Raw genomic sequence first — 27725 nt, forward strand, 5'->3', positions numbered from 1 at the left:
TTCAAATGTCTGGCTGACTCCATCCTGAAGAGGAGTGAGGAGAAGAAGCACTCTCTCCTGCAAAGTGAATCAATGGCATATGCCATCTAGAAGCTAGATTGCAGGTATCTTATAAAAGGGCATAACTCAGGAACAGCCAGATGAAAGAGATGCGTGGGGCAAGGTATGTGGGAAGGGGCGTGGAGCTTCCATGCCCTCTCCAAGTGCATCACTCTCCTTGAATCTCCACATGATCACCATCCCAAGTGCTCCAACTCTGACCTACATTATCCTGTCTATAAATAAGATTTGCATCGCATAACAATTTACAGAGTTGTGAAAGAAGTTCCTTGGAATCTGAATCAGATACCACAGAGGAGCCTCCAGGCAGTCTCTCTGGACCCGGTACAGGTTTCCAGCCAAGCATAACCTTCCCCTACCTACACTGCTCAATCTTTTTGTACCCTTCATGCCGTATCTATCAATTGTACTAAAGCACAGCTTGTACTTCTCCCAGTTCCTACAAAGTACTTAATGAGTCCAAGTGAACTCCCACATCAATTATACGTTCTTCCAGCCTTTCAAGATCCTCTTTAATTCAGCATCACTCTCTTTTATAACCGCCTTTCATTCCAGGCAGGCCTGATCCTCATACCCCAAGCCAAGCCAACACCCTCCCTCATATGTCTCCATATTTTCATGTCCTCCTCAATCATCTATATCCTTCTCAGTCTGCTGGCTCATTGCAAGCTTTTTTTTTTTTTTTTTTTTTTTTTTTTTTTTGCGTTTATTATCTAAAGACCACAAGTGAGACCTATCCTATTCTTCAATTATCAAATCTATATCCACTAGACCTTGATCATGCTTTCATTCAACCATTATGTGAACACCTTGTATATGTGCCAGACACCATCTACACTCTAGATCTAGGCGTTGGAAATCAAGAGACAAAAACACTGGGGGAAAACATACAATGAGCCTACAGGTAATTAGTTCTTTGAGACAAGGGGCTGTGAGAGCAAAGGAAGTGTACATAACCCACACATGGAATGTTATCAAAGTTTCTGGATGGTGTGCCATCAAAGTCTTAGTCAAGCTGAGAAGGGGACAGAAGGAATTGGGGCATAGGCATATATCATGAAAGTCTGTCTCTTTTTCTCTTTTACACTCATGATATATCTTGCTTATATCTCTCTTACACTCATGATATATCAAGGACATAATAAAGTCCTTGAGGCCGTGGACATTTAAATCCACAGTTTCTAACAAAGAACTTAGTGAACACTTTGTAACCTTAAGGTTTGATCAATGGCCAAGTCTTACACCCCAAAGTTGTCAATAATACTGTTTGGTAAGGACAAGGGTTATTGGGAGGCTATGACATTTATTTCTCCCTTACCCCATTAAATATATGAAGATGTAAATGCTATGGTCCTTGAAGCACACTGTGCAGTTGGTGTTTCCCCACCACCTCCCTGTGCCCTAAACTAAAATCAAAGATCCAGCTAAAATTAGGATCAGACACTGGTGTAGTATTAAGGATAGCTTCCCTAAGCCTTCTTCCTTGTGCTTCCCAATGTTCTCAGAGTTGCATTCAATCACGTACTTTAAAAAAAAATTATTTATTCACTTTTAGAGAGAGAGAGAGTCAGAGTGCACTAGTAGGAGCTCAGGGAAGGGCAGAAAGGGAGGGAGGACAAGCAGACTGGGCTGAAAGCAGAGAAAAGGTGAGGCCAACCTCTTGACCCAAGATCAAGACCAGAGCCGCAATCCAGAGTAGGACACTTAACCGCCTGAGCCACCCAGGTGCTCCCAACCATTTTTTTTTACAATAAAACATTTAAGACCTTTTTTACAAAAGGAAACTTGTGTTAAAACATTGAGCACTATTCACAAGGATCCTGTCTTCCAAAGCAATACTTAGGGCGTCTTCCATTATAACATCCCTGGACGACATGCAAGTTCAAAAGAGTTCCCAAAAAGGATACGAATAAAAAAAAAACTCGATAGGAGAGAGAGCCTTTAATACCTGGTTAGACCTCTACAGTAAACCCCCCACGTCTCCTATCTCTCCCGGGTTTCCCGGAGCCCCACCTCCATTCCCGCCCCCCGCCCTACGGCGTAATCGAGACTCCGCCCGCCTCTTAGCTCTAGCCGGCACCGGGACCCGCAGGCTGGCACGCCCCTGAGCCTGCGCCAGGTCCGCGCGTCCATCCCAGCACCGCCCAGTACGCGGCCGCGCGCCTTCCCGCTCCGCCCCCTGACATCTGCCCCGCCGCCAGGCGCCGTCCGCTCGGTCCCGCCCAAGCTCGTCCGCGTGCAAGCCTGATCGTACCCAAAAGCCACGCCCCTCGTGGCCTCCAGCCACGCCCCTGACGCCTGCCTGGCCTCTCCCAGGCTCCTTGCCCCCCCCACCCCACCGGGCGCGCGCACGCTGTCCCCGAAAGCTCCACCCCCAGACCGGCGCCCGTCCTCCCAAATCACCACGTGCTCGCTGGAGGGAGGCGCTGGGGCTGAGCTGGGAAGATGTTCTTGCTGCCCCTTCCGGCTGCTGGGCGAGTCGTCCTCCGACGTCTGGGCGTGAAGCATTTCTGGGCACGGGGTCTCGCCGCCGCAGACATGACGAAGGTGAGAGGCCGTCACGGGAGCCCCGCTCCGGGCGACCGGAGCTTCGAGGGGTGGTCGAGATCGCGGTGTCTGGCTTCTGCGCCAAGTTCGAAAACCCGGCTCGAAAGTTCCCTGGCATTGCCGAGCTGGGCTTTCGCCCGGGCAGGTGGCGTTGGGCTGCCCATCCCCCAAGCTGCTTGCGGAGGGTGTCCGTTCTTCCATCCTTTGCTTGGTGGGGGGGGGGGGTGCGGAGCGGCGGAGAGTGCTAGGTTCCGAACTCCGGCCGAGAGAGAGTGATACCTGCGGCCACCGTGTTCTGAGCTCGCACTCTGTGCCGTGTCCTGAGTCCTTGTTTTGTTTAGCCCGCGCTGTGCCCCAGGAAAGGACAGTGCCGGTGGTGTTGCCACCGTAGCTAGGACAGAGCCCGCGTATGGTGAGGTGCAGCGTCCTCTAAGGTCCCAGAGGCGGCAGGTCTCGGGCTCCACTCACCCCCCCCCCAAGTCTCCCTTGAAGTGGAAGGCCAGGACAACAGCTCCTCCGGGACTAAATTAATTGCCCGAGTTTCTAGAGGAAAAATAGCGTCTCTCTAGGGGAAAGGGCTTTGCACAGGGACCCATATCTTTTTGAAATTAGGAGAGCGTCTTGCAGGAGAAAAGCGTTTTCCATCTAATTGAAGTAAAAAAAAATTATGAAGGTCCCTATTGGGATGTGGAGGATCTGGAAAGTTGAATGGTTCTGTGGAAGAAGCCACAGCTTGGGTATCATGCTTAAGGACCGACCAGAAGAAAATGGCTTTGTCTGGCAAGGAATATTCTAGATAGAGACTGAGCTCAGGCCTCCAGCGGTGCCGCAGGTGGCAGGGGGACCAGTTGCCTTGTCCTGTGTTCTTTCCAGTACTGTGCAACATCCTTTCCAGGTGACAGCTGGGTCCTGTGTCCTTAGTTCCCCACTTGGTTCCACCGAATTCTGGGCAATGGGCAATCTTAGGAAAATGAGAATCTGGAAAATTTACACCAAAGAAGAGTTATCTTTTTGATGAAGAAGAGAAAGAACAGTTTGCTCCAAGTACCAGTGTGATTTTGTGGAAAGGTGGTGAGATTGTCAGAGAAGGAATCAAGATTTTTGCTCAGTTCTCGTGGACATGGGCCAGGTTTCTTCTCTCTCTTGGTCTGTGGGAAGAAGAGTACGTGTTCTTTCCACCTCACAGCGTTTCTGTAAGGCAGAAAACATTTTAAAGTTAAAGATTGCTCTGCAAAGACAAATAGTGATTCCCAGGTTGACTTCCTTCTTTCAGTTGTTTGAGGCGTGACACGATAAGCTGCTAAATGCTGGGCCCAGGGCTCTACTGCCCCTGCTGCCTCTCTGTGAAGATGCATCCTTCTCTCAGTCTAGGAATCGGCCAGAGTGCATATTTGTATTGGCAAGTGCAGCCATTGGCTTAACTGTGGTGGCATCCCAGAATACCTGAGATTTGCATTTGGAGATTGTAGGGAAGGGAAAACTTCCTTCCACTCAGCAGGCTTCTGTGGCTGGACCTGGGAATTAAAGGGATGTATGACAGGTTAGCAGGGAAAAGTGTACAAAATTTGTTTGATATTTTTACGTGGACGTGGGAATCTTCGAAAGGAGAATGAAGACCCATAAGCCTCGAGGCCTGACAGCCTGTATTACCATTTTAAACAGAGAATGAGCAATTGTTGGGATGTGACGAGACAGAGGGGCTTGGGCTGGGGCAGGAAATTTTGTGACAGTGACTGAAGTATGGAGAGGGGAGATTAATGGAAGACAAGGGTTATTTTAGTAGGTTTGTTTGTGTGGGTCCATTTTGGTGCTGACTCCCAGTCTCTGGGGATAAGAATGTTCTCTTAGTTCAGGGAGAGCACCTTTCTTACAGGCAATTTTTTCACCTGCTTTTAGGTAAGAAGTGGCATATTTTGGGGTGGCATGTTCTGAATCCCCTTGTGGTCTAACTTGGTTAAAAACAGACTTGTTTTCTTAAACAAAACACCTTTCTGCCCTTCTTTGTTTGGAAGTAAAGGAAACCCTTTATGCTGTGAAAGAAAGCCCTTTCTTGGGATGCACCTTGAAGACCCAGGACAGGTACTACTTGGGAGTCTTGCTTTGGCAGGAACATTTAGGCAGGATGTAAGTGTAGCTGACTGCCCAGCACTTACTTCTTTTTTGGCTTTGTCCTTGAGGGGAACACAGTTTGGGTGGAATTATTTGCTTCTTCTGGTACGTGGGGAACTCTGAGTCTCCTGGCGATCTCTAATTATACTTATTTTTTCTTGTTTATTCTTTCTCAGGGTCTTGTTTTAGGAATTTATAGTAAAGACAAAGAAGATGATGTGCCACAGTTTACTAGTGCAGGAGAGAATTTCGATAAATTGGTGTCTGGAAAGTTGAGAGAAATTTTGAACATGTAAGTATTCACCTATGGGCTCCAGGTTTTAAAATGCCCTGAAATCGAAAGAGAATTTTTTTCAATGCTTTATTGTTAGTACGTAAAAATGAACGGAAGTCAGTTGGCCATTATCTTCTCAGTGGAAGTGAAAGTATTTGCCCCTGGAATGCACTTTGGTACTTTGCCTTTCAGTAGGGGTGAGTCTGCAGTTCTGGGAAGTCAGGCCACTTCAAATCAGAAACAGATTGTGAGAGACTGACCCAGAAAGATCTGGGAAGTACCAAATATCCTCATCTCACACTCATCCTAGTCCCTAGACTAGAGCTCAAAACAGTTTATGGTACAGCTCCATTCTTGGTGTGCCTTGAGTTTCAGAGTCTCCAAGTGAATCCCTTGAGGGTATAGTTAGACTACAGATTCTAATTCAGTAAATCTGGGTGAGGCCTGCTACTGAGAGTACTCAGATTAGCTATAATTTAGAGGAAGTACAGAAAAATTGGACTTTCCAGCACCTTCTGAGCTGTTGGCCACATTTGGCAGAAAGGGAAGTGTCAGCATAAAGCCACTGCAAGTATCTATTATTTGGATTATAGATAACCTGTTGGAATACAGTCTAATAATTGCAGTAATTGTCTAATACCGGAGTAACAGAATTTGCATTCCTTCTCAATTCCCAGTCCTTCACCAATAGACGGTAATTAATTCATTAATCCAAAATCCACTGTTAGAGGACAGTACAGCCTGGCCTTCCTACAGATAACTGTCAGCTGTGGCATCAGGGCATCCAGTCTTTTGGCTATAATCTTTGCCATCTGCTTTGTTTGGAAATTGCCCATTATCCCATCTGTACAAAACCCCCCACGCACCCCAAGAGCCTGTCTGCTGAACACTGCTGTCAGCTTGGCTGTTACGAAGGATGGGAGATTCGGAGCTAGCTTTCATCCAGTGCTCTGTCCCCCCTCTGTAGCCACCCATTACCCAACCAAGGCATTGCTTTCTGTAGTTGTTTTCAAAGAAGTATGTACTAAATCCCATGTGGAAGTTTCCTAAATGATTTTTGAGTTAGAATTAGAAGTGCTGCATCTGAAAAATCTGTATTTTGATGAAAACATAAAAGCAGCAAATTCACAGAAGCAGCAGAGTATTGTAATAATGTGAAAGGTATATATATGTCACTTTCCAAAGGAGCAGAGACAACTAGTTTTTAAAACAAAAATTTCCTCTTGTTTTAGATCTGGACCTCCTCTGAAAGCAGGCAAAACCCGAACCTTTTATGGTCTTCATGAGGTAAGAGATCAGGATAAATTTTTATTTGGCAAAGCCTTGGTGAGCCCCTCCTGACTGCCAAGTATTGTGACTACACAGTCATTCAGAAAATTTGGTATTTGATTGTGTGTATGCTTTTATCTCTGTGTTAAGCCACAAATATTACTTAAGATTGTGAAGAGACAGTTGGCTGTTAAGAATCATTGCGTTGCAGTCTGTGAGCTTTCTTTGTTCAGTTTCCATAGTTGTGGCACAGGCTTACATAGAATTATTTGCAAGATTATCCTTACTCTACCTTTTAAACACACAAATGGGGGGCACCTGGGTGGCTCAGTGGGTTAAAGCCTCTGCCTTTGGCTCAGGTCATGATCCCAGGGTCTTGGGATGGAGTCCCGCATTGGGCTGTCTACTCAGCAGGGAGCCTGCTTTCCCGTCTCTCTGCCTACTTGTGATCGCTGTCTGTCAAATGAATACATACATACATACATATCTAAACAGGCAAATGGTACAGTTTTACCAAGAATACAGGGTAACATAGAACAGAATAACCAAATTTCATGGGGCGGTTTCTATGAGGAGGTGAAGGTAATTGTGTGGGAGCTCCCAGACCCTTCCCCACTGGAAATGGATGTTGTAAGGACATGAAGGGGTTGATCTTGTGCGTGTGCTGAACAGGACTTCCCCAGCGTGGTGGTGGTCGGCCTCGGCAGAAAGGCAGCTGGAGTCGATGACCAGGAAAACTGGCATGAAGGCAAAGAAAACATCAGAGTCGCTGTTGCAGGTGATTGCACTTTCGAAGTTCAAGGTTGATGGAGAGGCTTGAGGATGTCCTCTTTAAGATGGTCTCTTTCCGCTCGCTTGGTGCTTAAATCCGTCATTACCTTCCACCACATTCAGAGAAAACACTCACCTGAGCAAATGCTCAGTTTCCCTTACATATATGCCTGGCCTTAACGTAGATACTGAAGGTCAGCTTTTGAAATTTTAATTTTGATATTTCTGTAGCTTGTGTTTGGAGGTTTTGCGACCATTTACTTACTGCCTCATGCATTATTGACCTTAGAGCTCTCTTTTACCAGATGGTGGATTTTTTTCCCTTTTATAATACAAACCTGGTGTTGCTTGGCTTAAATGATGTAAAATCCTCTTACTTAAAATTAAAGGAAATGGGGGCAGAGTGTGGGGTGCTTGTTTCTTACTCATTATCGGAGGTAGGTATCTGTCCCAGTTTGCCACGTGCATGGTTTACACGTTGAGGTAGATGCCACTGAGTCACTTAGGGGCTGAGCAGCAGAATGAGGCCTTTACCCAGAGACTAGTCAGAGATGCTTTGAGAGACATTGCTGAGGCAGTGATCATTAGCTTGATTGATCTTTGGCCCCGTGGATAGCATCTCTCCTTGTTAAATCTGCTTTCAAAGTTCATGTTGAGTGATTCATTGATAACTTTTATTTGGGATTTTTTTTTGCTGACCTGATCTTCATAAAATGCTTTGTTACTAATGGACTTTACTCAGTTCTGTGGATATAATTTCAGTGTCATCATTCCTCTCCCATTTTTAATCTGGCCAGCTCTAGGTGACTGGAAAGCTTTGTCAGGAAATTCTGGTGTTTCAGAAGTTGTACAGTAATAGCAGCTGCTTCTGAGGGCCCGTTCTACAAGGGGCCGGGCCAGCCCTTTTATCTGTGAGTCTGTCCTCCCACTACCTGTGTGGACACAGGCTCACTTCACAGAAGGACGCTCAGAGAGGTCAAGTGCCAATGGGATCGGAACCCCAGATCTCTTGTTTTCTCAGCCTACAACCATGCCTCTGCCTTCCACTATTGGGTTGCCTCTGACTGACTCCATTTTTTCTGGTTTTTCTCTGTCCTTCTGAAGCGGGGTGCAGGCAGGTTCAAGACCTGGAAATCTCTTCTGTGGAGGTGGATCCCTGTGGAGATGCCCAGGCGGCTGCGGAAGGAGCAGTGCTTGGTCTCTACGAGTATGATGACCTAAAGCAGAAGAAGAAGGTTGTTGTATCTGCGAAGCTCCATGGAAGGTGCTGGAACAAAACTAAGATCAGGCTTGCATTTCCTGACATTCAGATAGTGGGGCGTTTGGTTAGGAGCTGCCTGCTTCTCACTGTGGGCACATCACACAGCTTGTCTGGGACTGCTCTTATCACCTCAGCTGTTTTATAAGTGTGGTGACATTTGTAAAACATTTGGCATTACAGCTCTACAGCTCTGCTCCTGGCTTTCGCCAGGTGCAGGTTTCAGCCCATGGCTTCCTAGGCTCTTCCATGCTTGCTGGTTACAGGGAAGCCAAACCAAGTCAGCTCTCTGAAGAGGGAGGAATGAGGTGACAGGTCCCAGCAAGTGTTGTTGTGAATAATTTCCATTTAGCCAGCATCTGCTGGCACTGTGTCAGATGCCAGGTTACACAGATAGAGGGCTCTTAGGGTCCTTTCCCTCATGGTCTTGTGGGGAGAGTCATTTTTCAGCAGCCTTACTGAGTACCTACTACATTGCAGCCCTATCTGTCCTGGGTTCTAGGAGATAAAGCCTCTGCCGTCAGGGATAGACAGAGGTGGGACCTTCAGGAGATGGTGCTGTGAGGACAGTGGGGTCTTGATACAGCCTGGGGTTTGGCATCTATGAGGGGGTGGTTTGAAATGATAGCTCTGCTACCATTCAGCCTGGCTTTGAATCCTGGCTCTCCTACTTGCTATCTGGGTAACCTCAGCAAAGAGACCAAAATCTCTCTTTCACTTTCTTCATTTGTTAGTAGAGCTGTAATGCCAATGTCATAGGGCTTTTATGATTGAAAGACACTGTTAAGTGTGGAACACATGGCAAATTATTCCTGTTGTGCCTAAGAAGAGCCGAGATCATGACACGCATGCCTGTATCTTATCTTTGCAAGCTGGTCCTTGCCCTTTGGTGGACTTGTGTTCAGAGCCCTGACCTGGGCAAAAAGAAGGCAGAAAGGCCTTCACTTTCACATCGGGACTGTTGAGTGTGCTTGCTCCATACAAGCACTGGGGGCTGCCTCATCCCTGCTGCAGTGAAGGAGGACACAGTGGGCTGTTGGAGCGATGGAAACCTCTTCCTTGGGTTTGTGTGTTAGAGTTAGGACTTTGGAGACCCATCCGTCTACCCGTTTTCATGCACATGAAATGTGAAATGCTTGCCTCCTCTAACTTGGCTCAGCTAGGGCCCTGTTTTCTAGCTCTTGGGACCTGTTACCCTGAGTCAAGCAGAGAAAGATCCAGGTCCCGTGTGTCCATTTTGCACTTGGGGTCTTCCCCTTTTGTTTTCGTAGGGTAAGAGCCCTCCTAGCTGCAACACAGTATCTTGAGAGGTTGTCTGACAGTGATCTTGTGCTTTCTTCCACCAGTGGGGACCAGGAGGCCTGGCAGAAGGGTGTCCTCTTTGCTTCTGGGCAGAACTTGGCACGCCACTTGATGGAGACTCCAGCCAATGAGATGACGCCAACTAAATTTGCTGAAATTATTGAGAAGAATCTCAAAAGTGCTAGTAGTAAAACAGAGGTCCACATCAGGTAATGAAGGGTCCTATCATAGACTCAGGGTGTTTCAGTAGGAGTGTTGGAGTTCCTAAAAGTCCAGCACCCTCAGTATTCAGAGGAGTGACTCAAGACCAGGGAGATAAGGTGACCCACTCGCAGCCACAGACAACCTAGGTTAAGGGCTCAATTTGAGGTTCTTTTCATGCCTTTGAACGAGCACCTTGACTTCACAGTATATACTGTGTGTTTGTGTGTGTGTGTGTGTGTGTGTGTGTGTTTGTAACAGCTTTCTTGAAATACAATTCACAAAGCATACAGTATACATACCATGTAAAGGGGGCCGCTTATCGATTTTTACTGTATTCACAGAGTTGTGCTACCATTACTTCAATCAATTTTAGAACGTTTTCATTATCCCCAAAACAACTTTGTACCCATTATCAGGCACTCTTTGTTTGTCTTCTCCCTCACACCACCGCCCCCCCCAGCTTGCAGTCATCAGTTGATATACGTTAGGTTGTTTCTACCTATTGGATACTTTGAGTAATGGGGCTGTGATTGTTAGTGTACGTTTTTTGTGTGAACATACTCTGGTGTCTCTTGTGTGTGTACTTAGAAATTGAATTGTTGGATCAAATGGTAACTGTTTTGTTTGTTGAGGAATTTATGTATCATGTTTCCTTTGGGTGAGCTCCTTCTGTTTTTTCTCTTTCTGACAGAAATAAAGAACACAACATTCATAAGTTGGTATGAAATGAGAATCTATGTCTTGTAGACTCCCAGATTCATTACCAGAGCTGGTGTTCCCCAGCAGGCCTGAGTGGTCGTTGTCAGCAGCTGGGCTGGGGGATGTAAATGCCTGCCCCTCCATTCCCTTTATCCTCTGGTGATCTCCCCATAACCCTAAATGCAAACCAGGTCTGAGCATTGGGGGATTTAGGATTAAAAAGTATCAACAGATACTTGCTTTACCTAAATAGTTCTTTATGTCCAGTGTTGTATCTCAAGGGAGCTTGCACTTAAAAGGCTTCTTTAGTGCTTAATTGTGACCACAGTTCACACTTCTCAGGAAAATCCCTGTGGTCTAGACAGAGTGAATAAAAATGTGTAATCTATAGAAAACAAAGGACTTAGAGCTTGATGACATTTTTGGAAGTGCTGGCCCATATTTAACCTGTGGTAAGCTTTAGTCTCTATAAAGGTGTTTTGGCAAAGACTGTTCTTATTTGAGGAGACACCAGAGCTGTTTTATGTTAGCAAACGTGACTGTGTGGTTACACACCCGTGAGGGCACTTCCTGTGTGTGCCTGTGTGTTTGGCTTATAAAGGTTGGGGATGGTGGTCTTTGCCCTCAAAGAAAGGAAGAGCTTATAAGCAGGAATAGGCAGGGAAAGAGGGTATGCAGAGGATCCTAGTCTAGGAGGGTTCTGGGAGAGCCAGAAAGGCTTGCCAATGAAAATGGGGCCTAAGCAGAGTCTGGAAGATTGCACAGAGGTTAGCAGATGGAGAGAGAGTTGGTCTGGGCATTTCAGATGTAGAAGCTCGTGTGCGGTGGCCCCTTGGGAAACTGCCAGGGCTTGTGAGCCAGCCAAGGGAAGGTTCAGGCAGGGATGAGGCAGGTCATGCAGGCAGGGTTTAACCCATTAAACAGAGAAACTGTTAACTGTTAAACTGTTAAACACCAAACCTGCTCTAGTGTAGGTGGCTCTAAGTCAGAGAAGTATAGACGGGACTTCCAGAAGACCAGGGCTTTCATAAAGTACGTCAAGTACTGGGAGTTTCTGGTTAAAATACCCACGTTATACAACCTTGCTGCTTTTGAAGTGGTGTTTTCATTGTCATCCCTTCTGTTTTTATGTTCTTTCCTCTCTGAAGTAATATTTGTGGCTTAACACAGGGATAAGAGCATACATATATATACCTTTCACGTTTAATAGTTGCAACAAATGGATGGGCAAGTGTAGGAGGAGCACTCCTTGGTGTGGTGTTTTCCTGCTTTGCCTGTTGGGAGTGTAGGATTTCTCTCCTGGCCTAGTTCTTGTGGCCAGAATTCAATACAAAGATCTTTGTACCCCTCACCTGCCAGGAATTGTGATATGGCATCTGTTTTCTGGGTAGCATTACACGCTGTCCCATTGGGATCACCCCTGGTGATCCTGTGTTTGTTAAGTAATTACTGGTTTTCCCACTTCAAGCAGACATCAGACTGCAGTTGAAGCCATGAGAAGTAGTGTGACACTGTTGAAAAGGTCAAATTCCAGCAACTCCGAAACCGCAAAGAATTGTGATGCTTTAGTCCAGTCATTGGACTATAGCTTTGTTGGATTTTGTTTTTGTTTGTTTTTATCGGTTGGTTTTTGGAATCATTTTTAGAAATACAAAAAATAAAGCACTGCACCCAGAAACTGCATCCTTAATGGTCTCAAAGCTTTGCTAACTTTATCTTACATGAAATCTTTAGATAGAGATCAGTAGATTAGGGGGAACAAATCAAGCAATAAATACTTACTGACTCTGTATTGTTACTCACATTGTATTGTACGTTATAGGTGAATTCTCTTGGTAATTCGGTGACTTGTCTTGACAGATCTATCATTGACGTCGTTTTTTGGGTTGTTTGTTTTTTTTGTTTTGTTTTAAGATTTTATTTATTTGAGAGAGCAGGGGGGAGAGATACCAAGAGAGCACAAGCAGTGAGGAGAGGGAAAAGCAGGCTCCCCGCTGAGCTGGGAGCTAGACATGGGACTCAATCCCAGGACTCTGGGGTCATGACCTGAGCGGAAGGCAGAGGCTTAACCCACTGAGCCACCCAGGTGCCTCAGCCTCATTTTTTAGGTGAGAAAACAGGCTCAGAATCAAGTGGCCCAAGAATATACAGAAAGCAAGTAGGATATGATAATTGAAGCATTAACACGTGTATACATTTTAAGAGTTTTACATAAGAATTTCTAAGTTATTTTGAAGTAGAGATAAGCAAACATGTTGACTTTTCTCTTTTTCCGCCCTATAGACCCAAATCTTGGATTGAGGAACAGGAAATGGGATCATTCCTGAGTGTGGCCAAAGGATCTGATGAGCCTCCTGTCTTCTTGGAAATTCACTACAAAGGCAGCCCCAATGCAAGCGAAGCACCCCTGGTGTTCGTTGGGAAGGGAATTACCTTTGACAGGTACTTCTTTATGTCTCTGTGCTTTGCATTTGGTGAATGCGCTGTATGTACTTGTATCGTTTATTTAAAGTTTGCTTCACAAGCGTGGTGTCTGGTCCAGGCTTATATGTTACTTTAAATATATTAAGCTACCATTTGTAAAATGCTTATTGTGTCTCAGAGAGTCTGTTAGGCATCTTACATGTGTGATCCTTGATCTTACTCCTAGGAGTTAGGCAGACCTTCTACAGGTGAGGAAAGCATGGCTTGGAGAGGTGCAGTAATTTGCTCAGAGCCCCATCACTCATTCATAGAGTCGGATGTCAAACTCATGTTTGTCTTGAAAATGACTTAAGATCTTTCCACCGTAGGCTTTGATTTTCTTGTGTGGATATTAAAGCTCCTTCATGGGAATAATGGGAGACAGCTGTTTGGATCATGGCATTGCCCCTTTGCTTGCTTCAGATTGCTTGCTTTAGCCGACTAGTCTAGCTCCCATTAATCTTATTGAACCATAAGTATTTTTTAGAATTGGGAACTGGTTATTCCAAACTAGGAGAAGCTGAGGTGGAGGAGGTGGTGTAGGTCCATATTTCCCATGGGAGGCACGGGCTGCTAATTAAGCACGAAGGTTAAAAAGGATTACTTGGGCAAAAACTAAAGTAGATAAAACACCTGAGCTATTTGTTGTGGGGTTTTTTTGTTTGTTTTTGAACTACAGGACTTCTCAGGGCACAGAAGATAGTGTTTTCTAGGCATCCTTTTGGAGGGAATTTAGTTCTCTTGGGACTCATGGTCTATGGAAACTACTTTGGAAAATGCTTGTATGGATCCATAAAATCTGGGTGTCCCCAGTACACGTGTGCACCCATTCAGATGCTGTGCCTGAAATGTGAATGAATGCGGTCCTCCCAGGAATGCTTGCAGGTGCCGTGAGACCCAGCCCGGGCAAGCGGAGGCCAACAATGTCTTCCTTATGTTAGCCGGTCCACCTTCTCTCTTTCAAAGCATTGGTCTCCAAACATTCTGTAGCTCATCACTAAAAGATTCAAGCTCATATTGTTCACATTATGCATATTGATTTTTAAGTTACATCCGTAGGCAATCATGGACATAAGACTTACGTGTCTGTCATAAAGCATAATAGCAAATAAAAATTAGAGTGAAAGTTATGCTGTTTTTAATTGTCTTGCTAATTGTGAAGATTTCATGCTGTCTGGAGCTAATATCTTGATGGAGCATTAATACTCAGTATGAAACTTATGGTTAATACAAATCCATACTTGAATTTGTGCTATGAGAGTAATTTAGCAAGGAAACCTGACGTAGTCTTTGGGTTTAGAGAAAGCTTCCTTAAAGGAGTTACAGGTTTAGCTGAAGATGGGAATGGTAGGGGTGCCTGGGTGGCTTAGTCGGTTAAGCAGCTGCCTTCAGCTCAGGGCGTGATCCCAGGGTCCTGGAGTCGAGCCTTCTTCTCCCTCTGCCTGTTGCTCTGCCTTCTTGTGTTCTCTCTCTCTCTGACAAATAAATAAATAAAATCTTTAAAGAAAAAAAAAAAAAGGTGGGAATGGTAGGAGGAGTTAGTGCAGCAGGGAGTAGGGCAGGGAAGAGCCTGGTGGAGGCTGCAGGGTGGGAAGGACGAGGGAGCTCCGGGCCCTGAGGGATGGGAGAGTGGCTCCAGCAGAGTGTAGCAGGGAAGGAAGCACACAGTCGCTGGAGAGGTGGGCAGAGCTGGGTGGTTCTGGGCCCAGTTGCATTTTGGACTTTGCTCTAAGAATAATTGAAGTAACTGAAGGGTTTCTAGCTAAGGAAAGCCTGTTTCTTCTGTAAGTGTTAGGGTTTTAACATTGAAAGCTATGATCCATTTTGATTTTTTGTGCATGCTGTCGAAAACTTGTGGTTTTCTTTTTGTTCTTTCCATATGGATGTGTATTTGTTGCAAAACTTTGTTTAAAAGACTATCCTTTCTCCGTTAAACTACCTTGCACCATTGTTAAATCAGTTGGCCATATTATTGTGGGCCTAACTCTGGCCTCTCTGTCCTTCCCCCAGGACCTTGCGACCAAGTATCTAGTGAGTACAGCTTTGTCTTGATACATAGTGATATATGGGTTCTCCAGCTTTGCTGGTTTTTTTTTTTTTCAAAAGTACATTAGCTGCATCCTTTGCATTTACATACCAGTTTTAGAATTAGCTTACAATTTTTTACATGCACATACATGCGCGCACACACACACGCGCGCACACACACACAAAGGCTACCAGGATGTTTGTTGAGGTAGGTATTTTTTATTTTGGTAAAAAAGGTAGTTCTGTGAGGAATAAAATGAGGGGGGTAAGACTGATACAGGGAGACCTGATTTACAGCAGCCATGGCAAACACCCCAGTGACATGATGGTGGCCTCACCAGGATGGATGCAATAGAAGAAAAACGGATGGATTTGAGAGGGATCTAAAAGGTGCGCAGTGATAACTGCTGCTTTTTGATTGGCGGTTACTTTGAACTATGCATAGTCCTGCTCATGGAGAGTAAGAGTGAGTAGACAGAACGACCTCATGTACTGGTGTGTTCCCTGCTCCCCCGCCACCTTGGGATTCTCTGTGGACTTCTTGAACCAAGAGTGTGTTTCTTTCCTTATTCTGAGCCAGTGGATCATCTTTAATTTTAGGTGTAATTGACAGCCATCCCATTATCAGGTGCTTCTGAGGTGAATGAGAATTAGGACTTGATCTCTAAGGAAAGCAGACCTCCGTGCAGGGAGTAGACTCTGGACTCACAAGGGCAGGTTGGCAGCAGGTCTCAGAACCCAACAGCTGGAGCCTGGGCCCCAAGCCCAGCCCCTGAAGCAAGTTTCTACACTCTTGTAGACTGGAAGCAGGGAAGTCACTACGTAGTTAAACCTGTTTGGGGGAGTAGTTTGGGTTTTTGCTAAAACTGAAACCCCACATTTGAGCATTGTCTTTAAGGCTTTGGGTGAGCATGTTTTTTCTTTTGTTCATTCTTTTTTTTAAAGAAGTTATTTATTTGAGAGAGAGTGTTAGAGCATGAGCAGGGGTACAGGGGGAGAGAGGGAGAAGTAGGCTCCTCGCTGAGCAGGGAGCCTGGTGGGGGACTTGACCGTGGGATCATGACCTGAGCTGAAGGCAGATGTCTAACCAACTGAGCCACCCGGGCGCCCCTGGGTGAGCATCTTCGTTGTGCGTCTGCCTGATTCAGGTTGTATTTTGTCATCAGCAGGATGAAACACACCTTAGGGGTGTCCCTCTGTCGCATAGCTTGAAGGAGATCCTTCCAGTTTTCTGAATTTGTTGGCTTTGCTTTCCTAACAGTTCTTGACCCTCAGGTTCAATAAGTTGATCAATTCATAAAATTTGCTGAAAAAACAAGTCTGTGTGGGTGTTAGGAGTTAATGGGCAAATACAGAGATGGGATTTGAGCAGCGCAGATCGCATGATATAGTAATATTTCCACTGACACGACTTACATTTCATTCAAAAAGAATTAAATGAGCTAAGAGACCCATTTATATTTTTGCAAAGTTTGCAATATCTTCTTTTAAAATGTTGAAATCATTTGGATTCTCAATTCAGAAATTTGAATTTTCTTTGCAAAGGAGATAGTGCCTCTGTTTATATATTCACTCTTAAGGAAGTGATTTGGGTCCTCTTTGTTGCCACTGATGTTGCACACTGTCCTTTTCTCCTACAGTGGTGGCATCTCCATCAAGGCCTCTGCAAATATGGACCTCATGAGGGCAGACATGGGAGGAGCTGCCACAATCTGTTCGGCCATCGTGTCTGCTGCCAAGCTGAACCTGCCCATTAACATCATAGGTGAGGGGGCAAAAGGGGGTGCCCTGGGGAGTCTGACAGAACAGACAGCAGACATGGTTTCCTCTAACCTGAAAAGACCAAGAAATGGTTTTCATCAAGCAGAAGCTGTTGAGCTAAGTGTTGTCTTGTCTGAACTGATTGAGTTAAATGTGTTTTGCAGTCACGGGCTGTAGCTAGAATTGATTTTTTGGTACATCTGCAAAAAGCATTTAGCAGGCAGGGGCACATAATGTCAAGTCTGTGATTTACTCCAGTGAAAAATGCTCAGTCGTCAGGGTGGAAGGGCATTGCTGGCATATGCAATGATTGTCTCATAGGGGCTGTGGCTGATTATGAGGCACAATGTATAGAAAATGCGTGAGACAGAAAAAGCGTTCAGTCCGCAGCAGCTCTTCGTGGAGCTCCAGATGCCAGACACAATGCTGGGAGTTTGCCATGTTTCAGAGGACTGTGGGGATGGGGGGAGGCTTTGGTTAATGACTTCCCAGGTGTCACATCCGTTAGGTCTGTCTCACATGCACCCTCCCCCTTCCCTGCCAGTATCCTAGTCTTGTTTTGTAAAAGTAAGTTGCGGACATGCCATGTCACTCCCGAATGCTTCAGCATGTGTCTGTCTGCTAAGAACAAGGACATCCTGTGGAATGACCATACCATTATCATTCCCAGGGATTGATACAGTCATCTAATTCAGACTTCCCAGTTGTCTACAAAAATGTTCATTTTGTGTACACACACAAACACACTCGTTTTTATTTTTGAAACCTAAGAGCCAGTTAAGGATCACACATTTATGTAGTTTCCAGGTCCCTGTTTTTTTTTTTTTGTTTTTTTTGTTTTTTTGATCCGAAATGTGTTTTCTGCCCTTTTTCTTCCTTTTTGGTATTGGCAGTTTTGAAGAGTTCAGGCTTGTCTTGTGGTGGTCCACAATTTGGATTATTTGGCTAGACTCTTTCATTAAACACATGCATTTCCTGTGACTGGTGCACACGATGTCAGTCGGGTCCTTGGTGATGCTACATTTGATCACTTGGGTGACTGTGGCATACTTCTGACGGCCCACCAGTGGCCTGGGTCCATTGGGTGTTGAGTGTGGACCCAGCACATTCCATGTTCCTTCATATATGGTTTTCCAATAGGTTTGGCCCCTCTTTGTGAAAATATGCCCAGTGGTAGAGCGAACAAGCCTGGGGATGTCGTCAAAGCCAAGAACGGGAAGACCATACAGGTGTGTGAATGCCAGACATAGCCCTGCCCATTCTGGTGATCCTAGAGGAACCTCCAGTCACCACATAAGCACACCTTGAATGGAAGCGGAGCATGGGCTCCATTTAGGGGAGGGTGGTATCTTCACTGCAGGGAGTTTTTCATACAAATTTTCATACAAAGTCAGAAGTATTTCTTCATGGGAATTTTAAAAGTATTTTCTCTATCTTACTCTTCCTCCTGTAAACCATGCACACAAATTACCACACATCTGCAGCAAGCCTTACACAGCATGGCCAGGCAGGAAGAGTGTGAGCAGTTTTCTAGAGCTTGACCTGTGCCATGCATGATTAACTTCTTCCCTTTTGGTGTTCGGGTGGAGCACACCGTCCTGAGTCATGGACTCTGCACCCCCAGGGATGTGGCTGCAGGGTCTTCTGCTGGGGCACCTGCATGCGTGCACACACTGCCCCTAATGCCTGGCCACTGTTTAAAAGAAGGGACTTGATCTCAGCTCAGGTCTTGATCTCAGGGTCATGGATTTAAGCCCCATGTTGGGCTCCATGCTGGGTCCACGTGGAGCCTACTTGAAACAACTTTACAAAGTTGCTGAAGTTGCAAGGGTTCCTCCTGCCTGGAGAGCTGGACCGCTGCCTCACTGTAACCTTCCAAACTCGTTAGTCTCTGTCTTCAGAAAATTCTGAAATTTTCCCTTGGTCCTGCTGCGTACTTGTTGGTACAGTGGGCTGGACATTTTCTATTTATTTCTGCTTCCAAAGTCATGAGCATTTGGGCATCAGCTCTGTGTACAGGGATTATTAAATAATATTTGCTCTTCAGATTAAATAGATTTCTATTCTAATTGAAGTATACGTATGTTTTTGGTACTCTGGCAAGTGCCACACTCGCTTTCCTCACTTTTAACTTGAAGTGTTGTATCTTGTGTTGCTATTGTAGACACGTGTTTTCTGACCCTAACTCTTTTGACCCTTCTCTTCTCAGGTTGATAACACCGATGCTGAGGGGAGGCTTATTCTGGCTGATGCCCTTTGTTATGCACACACCTTTAACCCAAAGATCATCATAAATGCCGCCACCCTGACAGGTCAGATGTGTGTTTTTTCTGCCTTTGTTTGAAAAAAGCCACACTCATTGGCGTAGGGTGTGCACCGTAACTCAAGGCATGATTTTTCTGAAAGTTGGCTTGTTCCACCTGCATTCAAATATCTTTCACCAGGGGAATTGTTCTGCAGCTGTCAACTGTTTTAAACATCAGGTTTGTTGTTTTAAAACATTCCAGGCTGCAACTCTGAAAAAATAACAAGCAGGTTACATCAGCTCATCCAGAGTCCCCTCTGCAAATGACTTGAGATGTTTTGTGGTATGAATGCTGTTTGATACAGATCTGAAGATATTAGTGATAGATCCCCAAATCAGGAGCTGTTTGTATTAATCGCAGTGTATCTGATGTTAGCTCAGTTTTCTGAACTTTTTGTACTTGTTATAAACAAAAACATGGCGGGGGGGGTGGGAAGGTCCTCCTTTAACAGAGGCAGTGAGGCGTAATGTCCAGATCAGCTCGCTGTCCCCTGCTGGGCCTCTTACAGCCCTTCAGCCCTGGGCAAGTTACCTGACCCCCCTTGCGGCACTGTACCTAGGATGCCCGTGTTACCCTAGCAGAGTAGTGGAGTTCTGGAGGAGTTTTTAGGAAGCCTCTTTAACTCAGCCCCCTGCGTGTGGCAGACATTGGCTAAAGGAAGGCGAGTAGCCCACTGGGTCTGTGAGTTCTGAACTCATTTCCTGAGGGACGACAATAGGCATTGCTTTGCTGCAGGTGGCCAATAGTAGTGGTCTTTCATCTAACCGTTCTCTTTCCAGGGTTCATTCTGTTTCTGTCGCTGCCTCTTTTAAGATTAAAATTCAGATTAAAAAAAAAAATCTTTTGGGTTTAATTTGTCCTCCGCTCATGTGAGCCTTTATTATAGCAGAAATCAATTCATGTTTTTCCTTTTATGGAGCTCTAACAAGAGTGCATACATTTGCTAGGAGTCTTTTTTTTTTTTTAAAGCCAGCATTACCGTATTTTTGTGGTCTTCTTTCTCCCTGCTCGATTTAGCAAAGGGGAGCTGGAGGTTGGGGGTGCTGAGTCTGGTGGTTGGGGGGCAGTGGTGAGGTGGGTGGTAGTATACCTTTTCTGTAAATAAATCATAGCCCCCATCCCTTCCCGTTTTTTCCCCCCTAGTCTGAGGGTGGGAAAGTTGGCCCCAGGATGGGGGGTGAGCCTTTACACTGCCCGGGTGTTGGCCTGGCTGAAGTTCCCCACACACCCACAGAGCCCCTTCTGAGTTCTAGTTGCTGTGATCAAAGGGGAGAATAAGAAACACTTTACAACCCCAGGTTCATGTTGGGAGGAAGTACACAGTCTTTAGAGATGGAGGCCCTGATCTTAAATTGGTCTTGCAAGACCAAGAAGATAAACATGTTAACCAAGATAATAGCATGTGATTTTGGACAAGGCCAAAGTTGTCTCATCTGTAAAAAACGGTATAATAATTCCTCACTGACAGGAGGAGTTTCTGTGCAGATGAGATGAGATGATACAGGGTGATGGCCCTGACCTGGCAGACATTAAACCAGTGTCCACTATCCTTGAAAAGGCAGGCCTATACCAAAAAGCCGTGGCTTTTTCAGGGGATAGCCATTCAGTAGTGCTGCCTCTTTTCATTTTCTTCATGCAGGTTGTGATTTAGGATCAAAAGAGAGTGGTGACATCAGCACCTTCCTTGGAGCTTTGATTCTTCTGTGGGACTATAACAATTCTGATAACTTGATCAGTTAGCACCTTTGGCTCCATATGGGCCTTGGAAAAGAATACGGAAAGTAGGTCCCTGCTATTGGTAATTCTGAAATTGGTGATGGTAGCAGTTCTGTCATTGTATGTAGAAAATAGAGCATTTTCTAAAGAATGTAATGAAATCAGCTTTAGAGCCTTGATCTCAACTGGGATCATATTAAATATTTACATCTACTGCTTTAGTAGAGGATATCACATTCTTACTTGAAGATGGGGCATCTTGCTGAGAACTGCTGCTTGAGCTGGGATCTGAAAGAGGAAGCATCGCTGGGTGGAGGAGGGAAGGAAGAGCATCTCAGAGGAGGGCGCCTTTCACTTAGGGGCGTGTGAGGATAATGGCAAACGGGACTGGGAAGAGCACAGTGTGACTGGGGTGGGTACACAAGGCCAGCATTAGGAGGCACCGGACCCCAGCTTGGCCTTGACGTGTTTCTGGGGTTTGTCCTGAGCCTAAGTGCAGCAGGAAGCAATGGGGACAGTAAGATCATGTTTGTGCCGAGAAAGGGCCGGTGCTGGTAGTGTGCAGAATGCCCTGGAGAAGGGCCTGAGGGGACTGGCAGGCCAGCTAGTTAGTGAGCAGTGTGCTTGTTGACTCTTGTAGATGCATGTGTGTGTGTGTGTGTGTGTGTATGTAGATGCATGAGTGTATGTTACAGACAAATGTTACAGTATGTGCAGGTGGCTCCAAAATAATCTGTCAGGCAGGGGGTGTAGATGGAACAGGTTTGGGGGCGCCTGGGTGGCTCAGTGGGTTAAGCCGCTGCCTTCGGCTCAGGTCATGATCTCAGGGTCCTGGGATCGAGACCCGCATCAGGCTCTCTGCTCAGCAGGGAGCCTGCTTCCTCCTCTCTCTCTGCCTGCCTCTCTGCCTACTTGTGATCTCTCTGTGTCAAATAAATAAATAAAATCTTTAAAAAAAAAAAAAAAAAAAAAAAAAAAAAAAAAAAAAAAAAAAAAGGAACAGGTTTGCCCAGAAGTTGGTAATTGCTGATGCTGATTAATAGGTATCTGCATTTATTATACTGTTTTCTTCATGTGTATTTGGAAATTCCCAGTAGTTTATGTTGTTGTTGGTTTTTAAGACCATTATTACTGCAGTCCAGTTTGTGGATGATGATGGTAGCACTAGGAGTAGGGAGATGTGGATAGGCTTGAGAGAGAATTGGGAGGTAGAAGAGTAACCTTGAGGAACAGATGACCAGACAGACAGAGCTGCCCAAATGTCATGCAGAATCACAGGGTTTTACAAATGGGTCACTACTTTTTGTTTTAAATGATCAATGGTTTGACATCCCTTATGATTAACCAACTATTAATGTAATTTTTTTGTGACTTTTGGAGAAAATATACAATTCAGTGCCCTCGTGACACACAGGAATGGATTTCTTACGTGTTGCTCCCTTCCCTGGAGAGTCTGTGTAATTGTGGTGTGTGTGTGGCTGGTGGGGTTAGCCAAGATAAACAGAATGAAATGATGGCTCTCTGCTGTATTCCTTAAGTCAGAGATGTGTGCAAATTATTTACCCACAGACATGCAAATCTAGGGGATCACTCACTGCGTGTCCTACAACCAGTGATGCCAACTTCAAAGAAATGGGAGGATATGGGAAGTTTTGTTTATTGTTTAAAAAAAAAAGTCTACAAAACAGTGTATATAATTGTATTTCCAACTATCCATTTTTGTTGGGGGAGATGCTAATAAGCAGTGCATGAGAAGCCACCATGCAAAGCTATACTTAAGGATTAAGGTGCAAGCTGGCGGGGTGCCTGGGTGGCTCAGTTGTTGGGTGTCTGCCTTCGGCTCAGGTTGTGATCCTGGGGTCCTGGGATCAGGCCCTGCATCGGACTCCTTGCTCAGCAGGGACCCTACTCCTCCTGCTTCAGCTCCCCGTGTTTGTGTTTCCTCTCACTCATTCTCTCTGTCAAATAAATAAAATCTTTAAAAAAAAAAAAAGGCAACCTGGACATGACTTGTGAAAACTATAAATTTTCCTTCATCTTCTGTGGTGTCTCCTCTGATGTTCCAGGAGTGTCCTATTACTGAAAGATAGTGGGGTTTGCTTTCCTTTTGCATAAATACTGAGCTCCAGTGTGCTAGGCCCTCAGCACATACTTAGGAATCAAACATGATCCCTGTCCCAGAGCTTGCACAGGGCCAGGGGAGTAACAAAGGAAACTGTTGGGAGCTGGTACCAGAACTAGAGGAGGTGCTGAGCTGCAGCACCTAATTGTGATTGACATTCAGGAATGTGTGCCTGCAAAGAACCTGAAAGTCTGGATTTTTAACTTGATTTTTAAAGGTATATTAATATAGGGGTGCCTGGGTGGCTCAGTTGGCTAAGCAACTGCCTTCAGCTCAGGTCATGATCCCAGAGTCCTGGGGATTGAGTCCGGCATTAGGCTCCTTGCTCAGTGGGGAATTTCCTTTTCCTTCTCCCTCTGCCCCTCCCCCCTGCTTGTGCTCTCTCTTATGCTCTCTTACTCGCAAATAAATAAATAAAATCTTTAAAAAAAACATACATAAATGTAAAAAGAGAAGTTAACCGACAGAGGCACCTTTGTTGGAGAAGGAAATGCAGATGAAACAAATATGTTACGATAAAATACTAATACTTTTTTCCCAAAAAAAGAAAAAGGGGCAGAGAATCTAAATAGCAGATATTTACAGATGTGATTAAAAATGTTGAGGAATTCGAGATGCCTAAATGTCCCATAGGAAGTGAATTTTGATACCTTCTACCTGATGGACTTTTAAGATCATTAAAACTACTTTGTAACATTTGTTTCTAAAAGAGGAAGCATAAGAGGAAGAACACATACTTGGACATGAACAGTATGGTCTTAATTACGTTTTTTAAAAGTTCAGAAAAAAATCTGGAAGGAAATACTAAAAACTTGTAATGGTTATGCTGAGGATGAAGTTACTGGTGATATTTGGTATTGTTTCCTTTTTTACACTTTCCTTAATAATTGAAGTTGAATTCTAGTTGAGAAAGTAGGAAGATATTAAATACATTAAGGATTTCTGAAGCTTCTCTAGTTTTGAAAGTGAAGCAGATATTAAAATCAAATTACAGGGTGAAGTTTTGGTTTCAGCAGCAAAGAAACCCATCATGCCTGGAGAGACTGAACACTGACCTGAAGCCTTGTGTCTTGCAGGTGCCATGGACATAGCCTTGGGGTCTGGTGCCACTGGGGTCTTTACCAATTCGTCCTGGCTGTGGAACAGACTATTTGAGGTAGGAATAATAGGTAGAGACTAAAATGACATATGATTGAATTGTTGTAGTAGAATAATAATTTTTACTGTTTTATTACCCCTGGGTTAAAGTGATTTTTATGTCATAGATTTGCCTTTGAATTAAAAATACAATACACTCTATTCAGTGTGCTTTGGGTTCTCTATAAATGTTGCAAAATGTTTCTCCTCTCCTCCTGTGGCCTCAGAATGATGTGCAAGTGATGCACAGAACCGAAGCCATTGTGCAGACTCTCTGCGACAGAAAATGTTATGAGAACAACTTTGTCAAGGAAGGGATGACCTTTAGTGAATGCTGGCTGTGACTAAGTAGGGCTTGTCCATTTGTGGGTGGTGATAAGGACGTCTTCTGACTGCTATGCTCTATGCCTTCTGCACACTGTTCATAGCTAGCCTACCTCTTCCAAACAGCAAGCTCCTATCATCCCCTCCCCAGTTCCTTTACCCACTGCCTGCAGCTTTCCCCAGCCCACCCCACTCAGCCTTACTTAGACTGGCTGGAGGCAGCCTGCAACTCCAGTCTCCTGGTGACACCCCAATCTGCTGTTATCATCTCTCTGGTTCGCTCCTTCACTGATTTCTGTTTTAGCCGCCTCTGTCAGTTTTTTCCTTCTTCTTCCCCTTTGGTGGGTGTTCGGCCCTAGACCACATTCTCTTCTCCCTGCCTCCCCACCACCACCTTCTTCATGGGGAAACCCAGTGGCTTCAGCTAGCACCTCTCTGCTGCTTGCTCTCATCTCTTTCCTAAGCTCCAGACCCTGTGTATCTGCCTGGTAATGAGACAGCTCCCTCTGGTACCTCCAGGAGCTTACTACCTGCCACTGAGAGACAAATCCAGAATGTCCTTGAATACATCTGTGATGTTAGTTTATGGTCCTAAATTTACCCTTCCTGCCTAACCCTTGTGACGTTCAGCTCAGTTGTCTCTGTGCAGGCTGGGCAGGTGACTCTCCTCTGGCCTGTAATGCATTCAGTGTCCCTCTTTATTAAGCACCTACAGTGCTGATTTTTTAAAATTTAAGCTTTAAAAAAAAAAAAATCAAAGTTCCGTGTGCATGAACATTTAAGTACCAGTCAGCAGTCTACAACAGTCTACAGTCTTACCTTCCCAGAGGCAGCTGCTTTCAACACTGGGGCTGATCCAGCTGCTGTTTACTCATGTCTCCAAATAACGGCTTCTGTTGCTGCTTCCTGACTTTTCACTTTTGGGTCTTCTCTCTGACCACAGTATATTCAAACAGTCTGTGTATTTGTTTCCTTTACCAGACTCTGGGCCTTCTGATGGCTCAGATATTAAATTTCTGTGTAGCCCCTGAAAGGGTCCGTAGACAAAAGGACGAGACTGATACAAAGTGAAAGTTAAGCAGGGCTTTATTTTGTGCCAAGCATCGAGAATCAAACTGACCGGCCAGGGCCATCTCTTGCAAAGAGGCGACCCCTCCCAGCCTCACAGACTAACTTTTATAGAGTAAAGGCCATGTGGTTGAGCCTGGCCACACAGAGGTGGCCAACTGAATTACATTCTACCCCATGATAGTCATCTAATTCAGCCTGTGACCTTGGCTAGAATTGGTGCCTTTGTCTGGCGCCCAAAAGGCGGGGGTTCACACTCCTTGGCAGGTAATACATGCACTTTTACTTGATTGGACATCTCTACCTGGCCGCATACGTCCTTGGCGGGTAGGGAGGTAATACCTGCGCTTTCACTGATTGGACGTTTCCACCTGGCCAGTCACGTCCTTATATCTGGGCTCTGTTATTTTTGCCTAGCCTGACATGTCCTGATATCTGTGCTCTGTTATTGGGGCTATTTGGCCGTATTTCACCAGTTCTGTTTCTAAGCGCTTTCCTCTTGGGGGGAAGGGGCAGGTTCAGTCTAAGTTTACTGCATAAACAACAAAATGGCTCGCTCTGGCTAAGTAGGCCCTTACAGCCCCAACACCTGGTGGTGCTCTGTCGAGATTCAGTAACTGATTAATGTGAATGAGTGTGTGTATGATTATGTGAATACATAAGGTCACCCTGTCTTGGGCTCTGGTCTTCAGTGATGCAGTTTCAGACATGTATTCCTTAGCACTCTGAGCTGACAAGTATCACAAAGGCTGTTTCCGCATAATCAATCCCATAAAGTCAATATACTGCTGAATACCATCTTACTGTAAATTGACATCCGTAAGAATTGATGATTTGGGCAAATGCCCTACAGATTTGTGGGGTGTTTTATAACATTCCTGGTTTCGTTTATAATTCTTTGGTAAATCTTTCGATTAACTGAAATGTTTCTGGACCCGGTTGCATAGTTTCCTGTTTTAGAGGTCAGAACAGTTCTTGCTTTCCAGCATTGAATACTTTAGTGCTGTGAATTTAACAAGAGCTTACTTCTTGCAGTCTCCAACTATTATACCTATTTCTTCTTTAGGCCAGTATTGAAACAGGGGACCGTGTCTGGAGGATGCCTCTCTTTGAACATTATACGAGACAAGTTGTAGATTGCCAACTTGCTGATGTTAATAACATTGGAAAATACAGGTATGTAAAAGGAGCTATAAAAGTACATTTTTTTTTTACAATCACTGGTTACCAAAATGACCACTTTAAATTTTATGCCCTTTCACAGAAAGTGTAGCCAATTTCCTTTTGATACAGTGCTCATAAACCCTAATTTCAAATGTCTTTAATTTTCAAGGTTTTTCCATCTGGTGCTCAAAATTTTGCAGGTTTTTACAGCTAAAAGTCATTTTAAACAAATCATAAGGGAAAGAAATGAAAAATAGGTGAATTCATTACCATGGGAAAGAGGAACCTATAATTGATCCTTTATTGCTTAAAGCTATGTCTGAAAATAAATATTCTGAAAGTGGTTCTGGGTTATGCTCTTAATCTCATAAACTTGACTTTTGCTCTCTCGTCATAGAAGCTACTTAGTGAGAATAGAAAGTCTTAATGGAAATGTTCAGTGAACGTTTACATGGGGTTAAAAAATGATTTTTGTCTTTCTCTTTAGGTCTGCAGGAGCATGTACAGCTGCAGCATTCCTGAAAGAATTTGTGACTCATCCTAAGTGGGCACATTTAGATATAGCAGGTGTGATGACCAACAAAGATGAGGTTCCATATCTGCGGAAGGGCATGACTGGGAGGCCCACAAGGACCCTGATAGAATTCTTGCTTCGGTTCAGTCAAAACAGTGCTTAGTTCAGATCTTCTAAAATTCTCTCATTCTGTCTTAAATGGGCAGTTGAGCCTCAAAATATTTTTGAATGAATGGATGAAAATCTTTCAAAGGAAACAAAGGGTGGTATTTAAAAATGTAGAACAAAAGAAAAATTGATTGCCTTGATTTGTTCATTTTGTGTTGAGATTTATAAAGGTAAAGCTAATCTCTAGCCTGGCAAAGATTTTTAAGATATTCTATAAATCATTAAATGTTTAAAAACTACCTAGTTAATTTTCAGAGTATATGTTTTTAATTGAGGAGCAAAGTTGTCTTTTAGATTTGTGATGCTAGGAATAAATTAAAGGTTACTATGCAATTGTCAGAAATAATAAATCATCTTTTTGTGCTTTCTGGTGTGGCTCTGGTATTCTGTATTACTGTAGACGCAGTAGTAGCCTAACTAGCTTTTTTGGCTGTGTTCTGTGAACTAAGTAAGACGGTACA

General features: G+C 44.6%; 1 protein-coding gene across 1 annotated transcript; it reads left to right on the forward strand.

Moving 5' to 3' along the window:
* The first annotated feature begins 2450 nt into the window (after window positions 1–2450).
* LAP3 (leucine aminopeptidase 3) lies at window positions 2451–27628 on the forward strand. Its single transcript, XM_004773407.3, has 13 exons — window positions 2451–2607; window positions 4893–5008; window positions 6223–6277; window positions 6932–7037; window positions 8135–8294; window positions 9635–9799; window positions 12777–12935; window positions 16625–16749; window positions 17886–17974; window positions 18955–19057; window positions 23966–24045; window positions 26485–26594; window positions 27070–27628. The coding sequence occupies exons 1-13, from the start codon at window positions 2506–2508 to the stop codon at window positions 27257–27259; spliced, it is 1560 nt and encodes a 519-aa protein (XP_004773464.1). The 5' UTR covers window positions 2451–2505; the 3' UTR covers window positions 27260–27628.
* The last annotated feature ends 97 nt before the right edge of the window (window positions 27629–27725 follow it).

The sequence above is a fragment of the Mustela putorius genome, unplaced genomic scaffold (assembly GCF_011764305.1).
Source record: "Mustela putorius furo isolate JIRA1106 unplaced genomic scaffold, ASM1176430v1.1 tig00000083_pilon_pilon_pilon, whole genome shotgun sequence".
Classification (NCBI taxonomy): domain Eukaryota; kingdom Metazoa; phylum Chordata; class Mammalia; order Carnivora; family Mustelidae; genus Mustela; species Mustela putorius.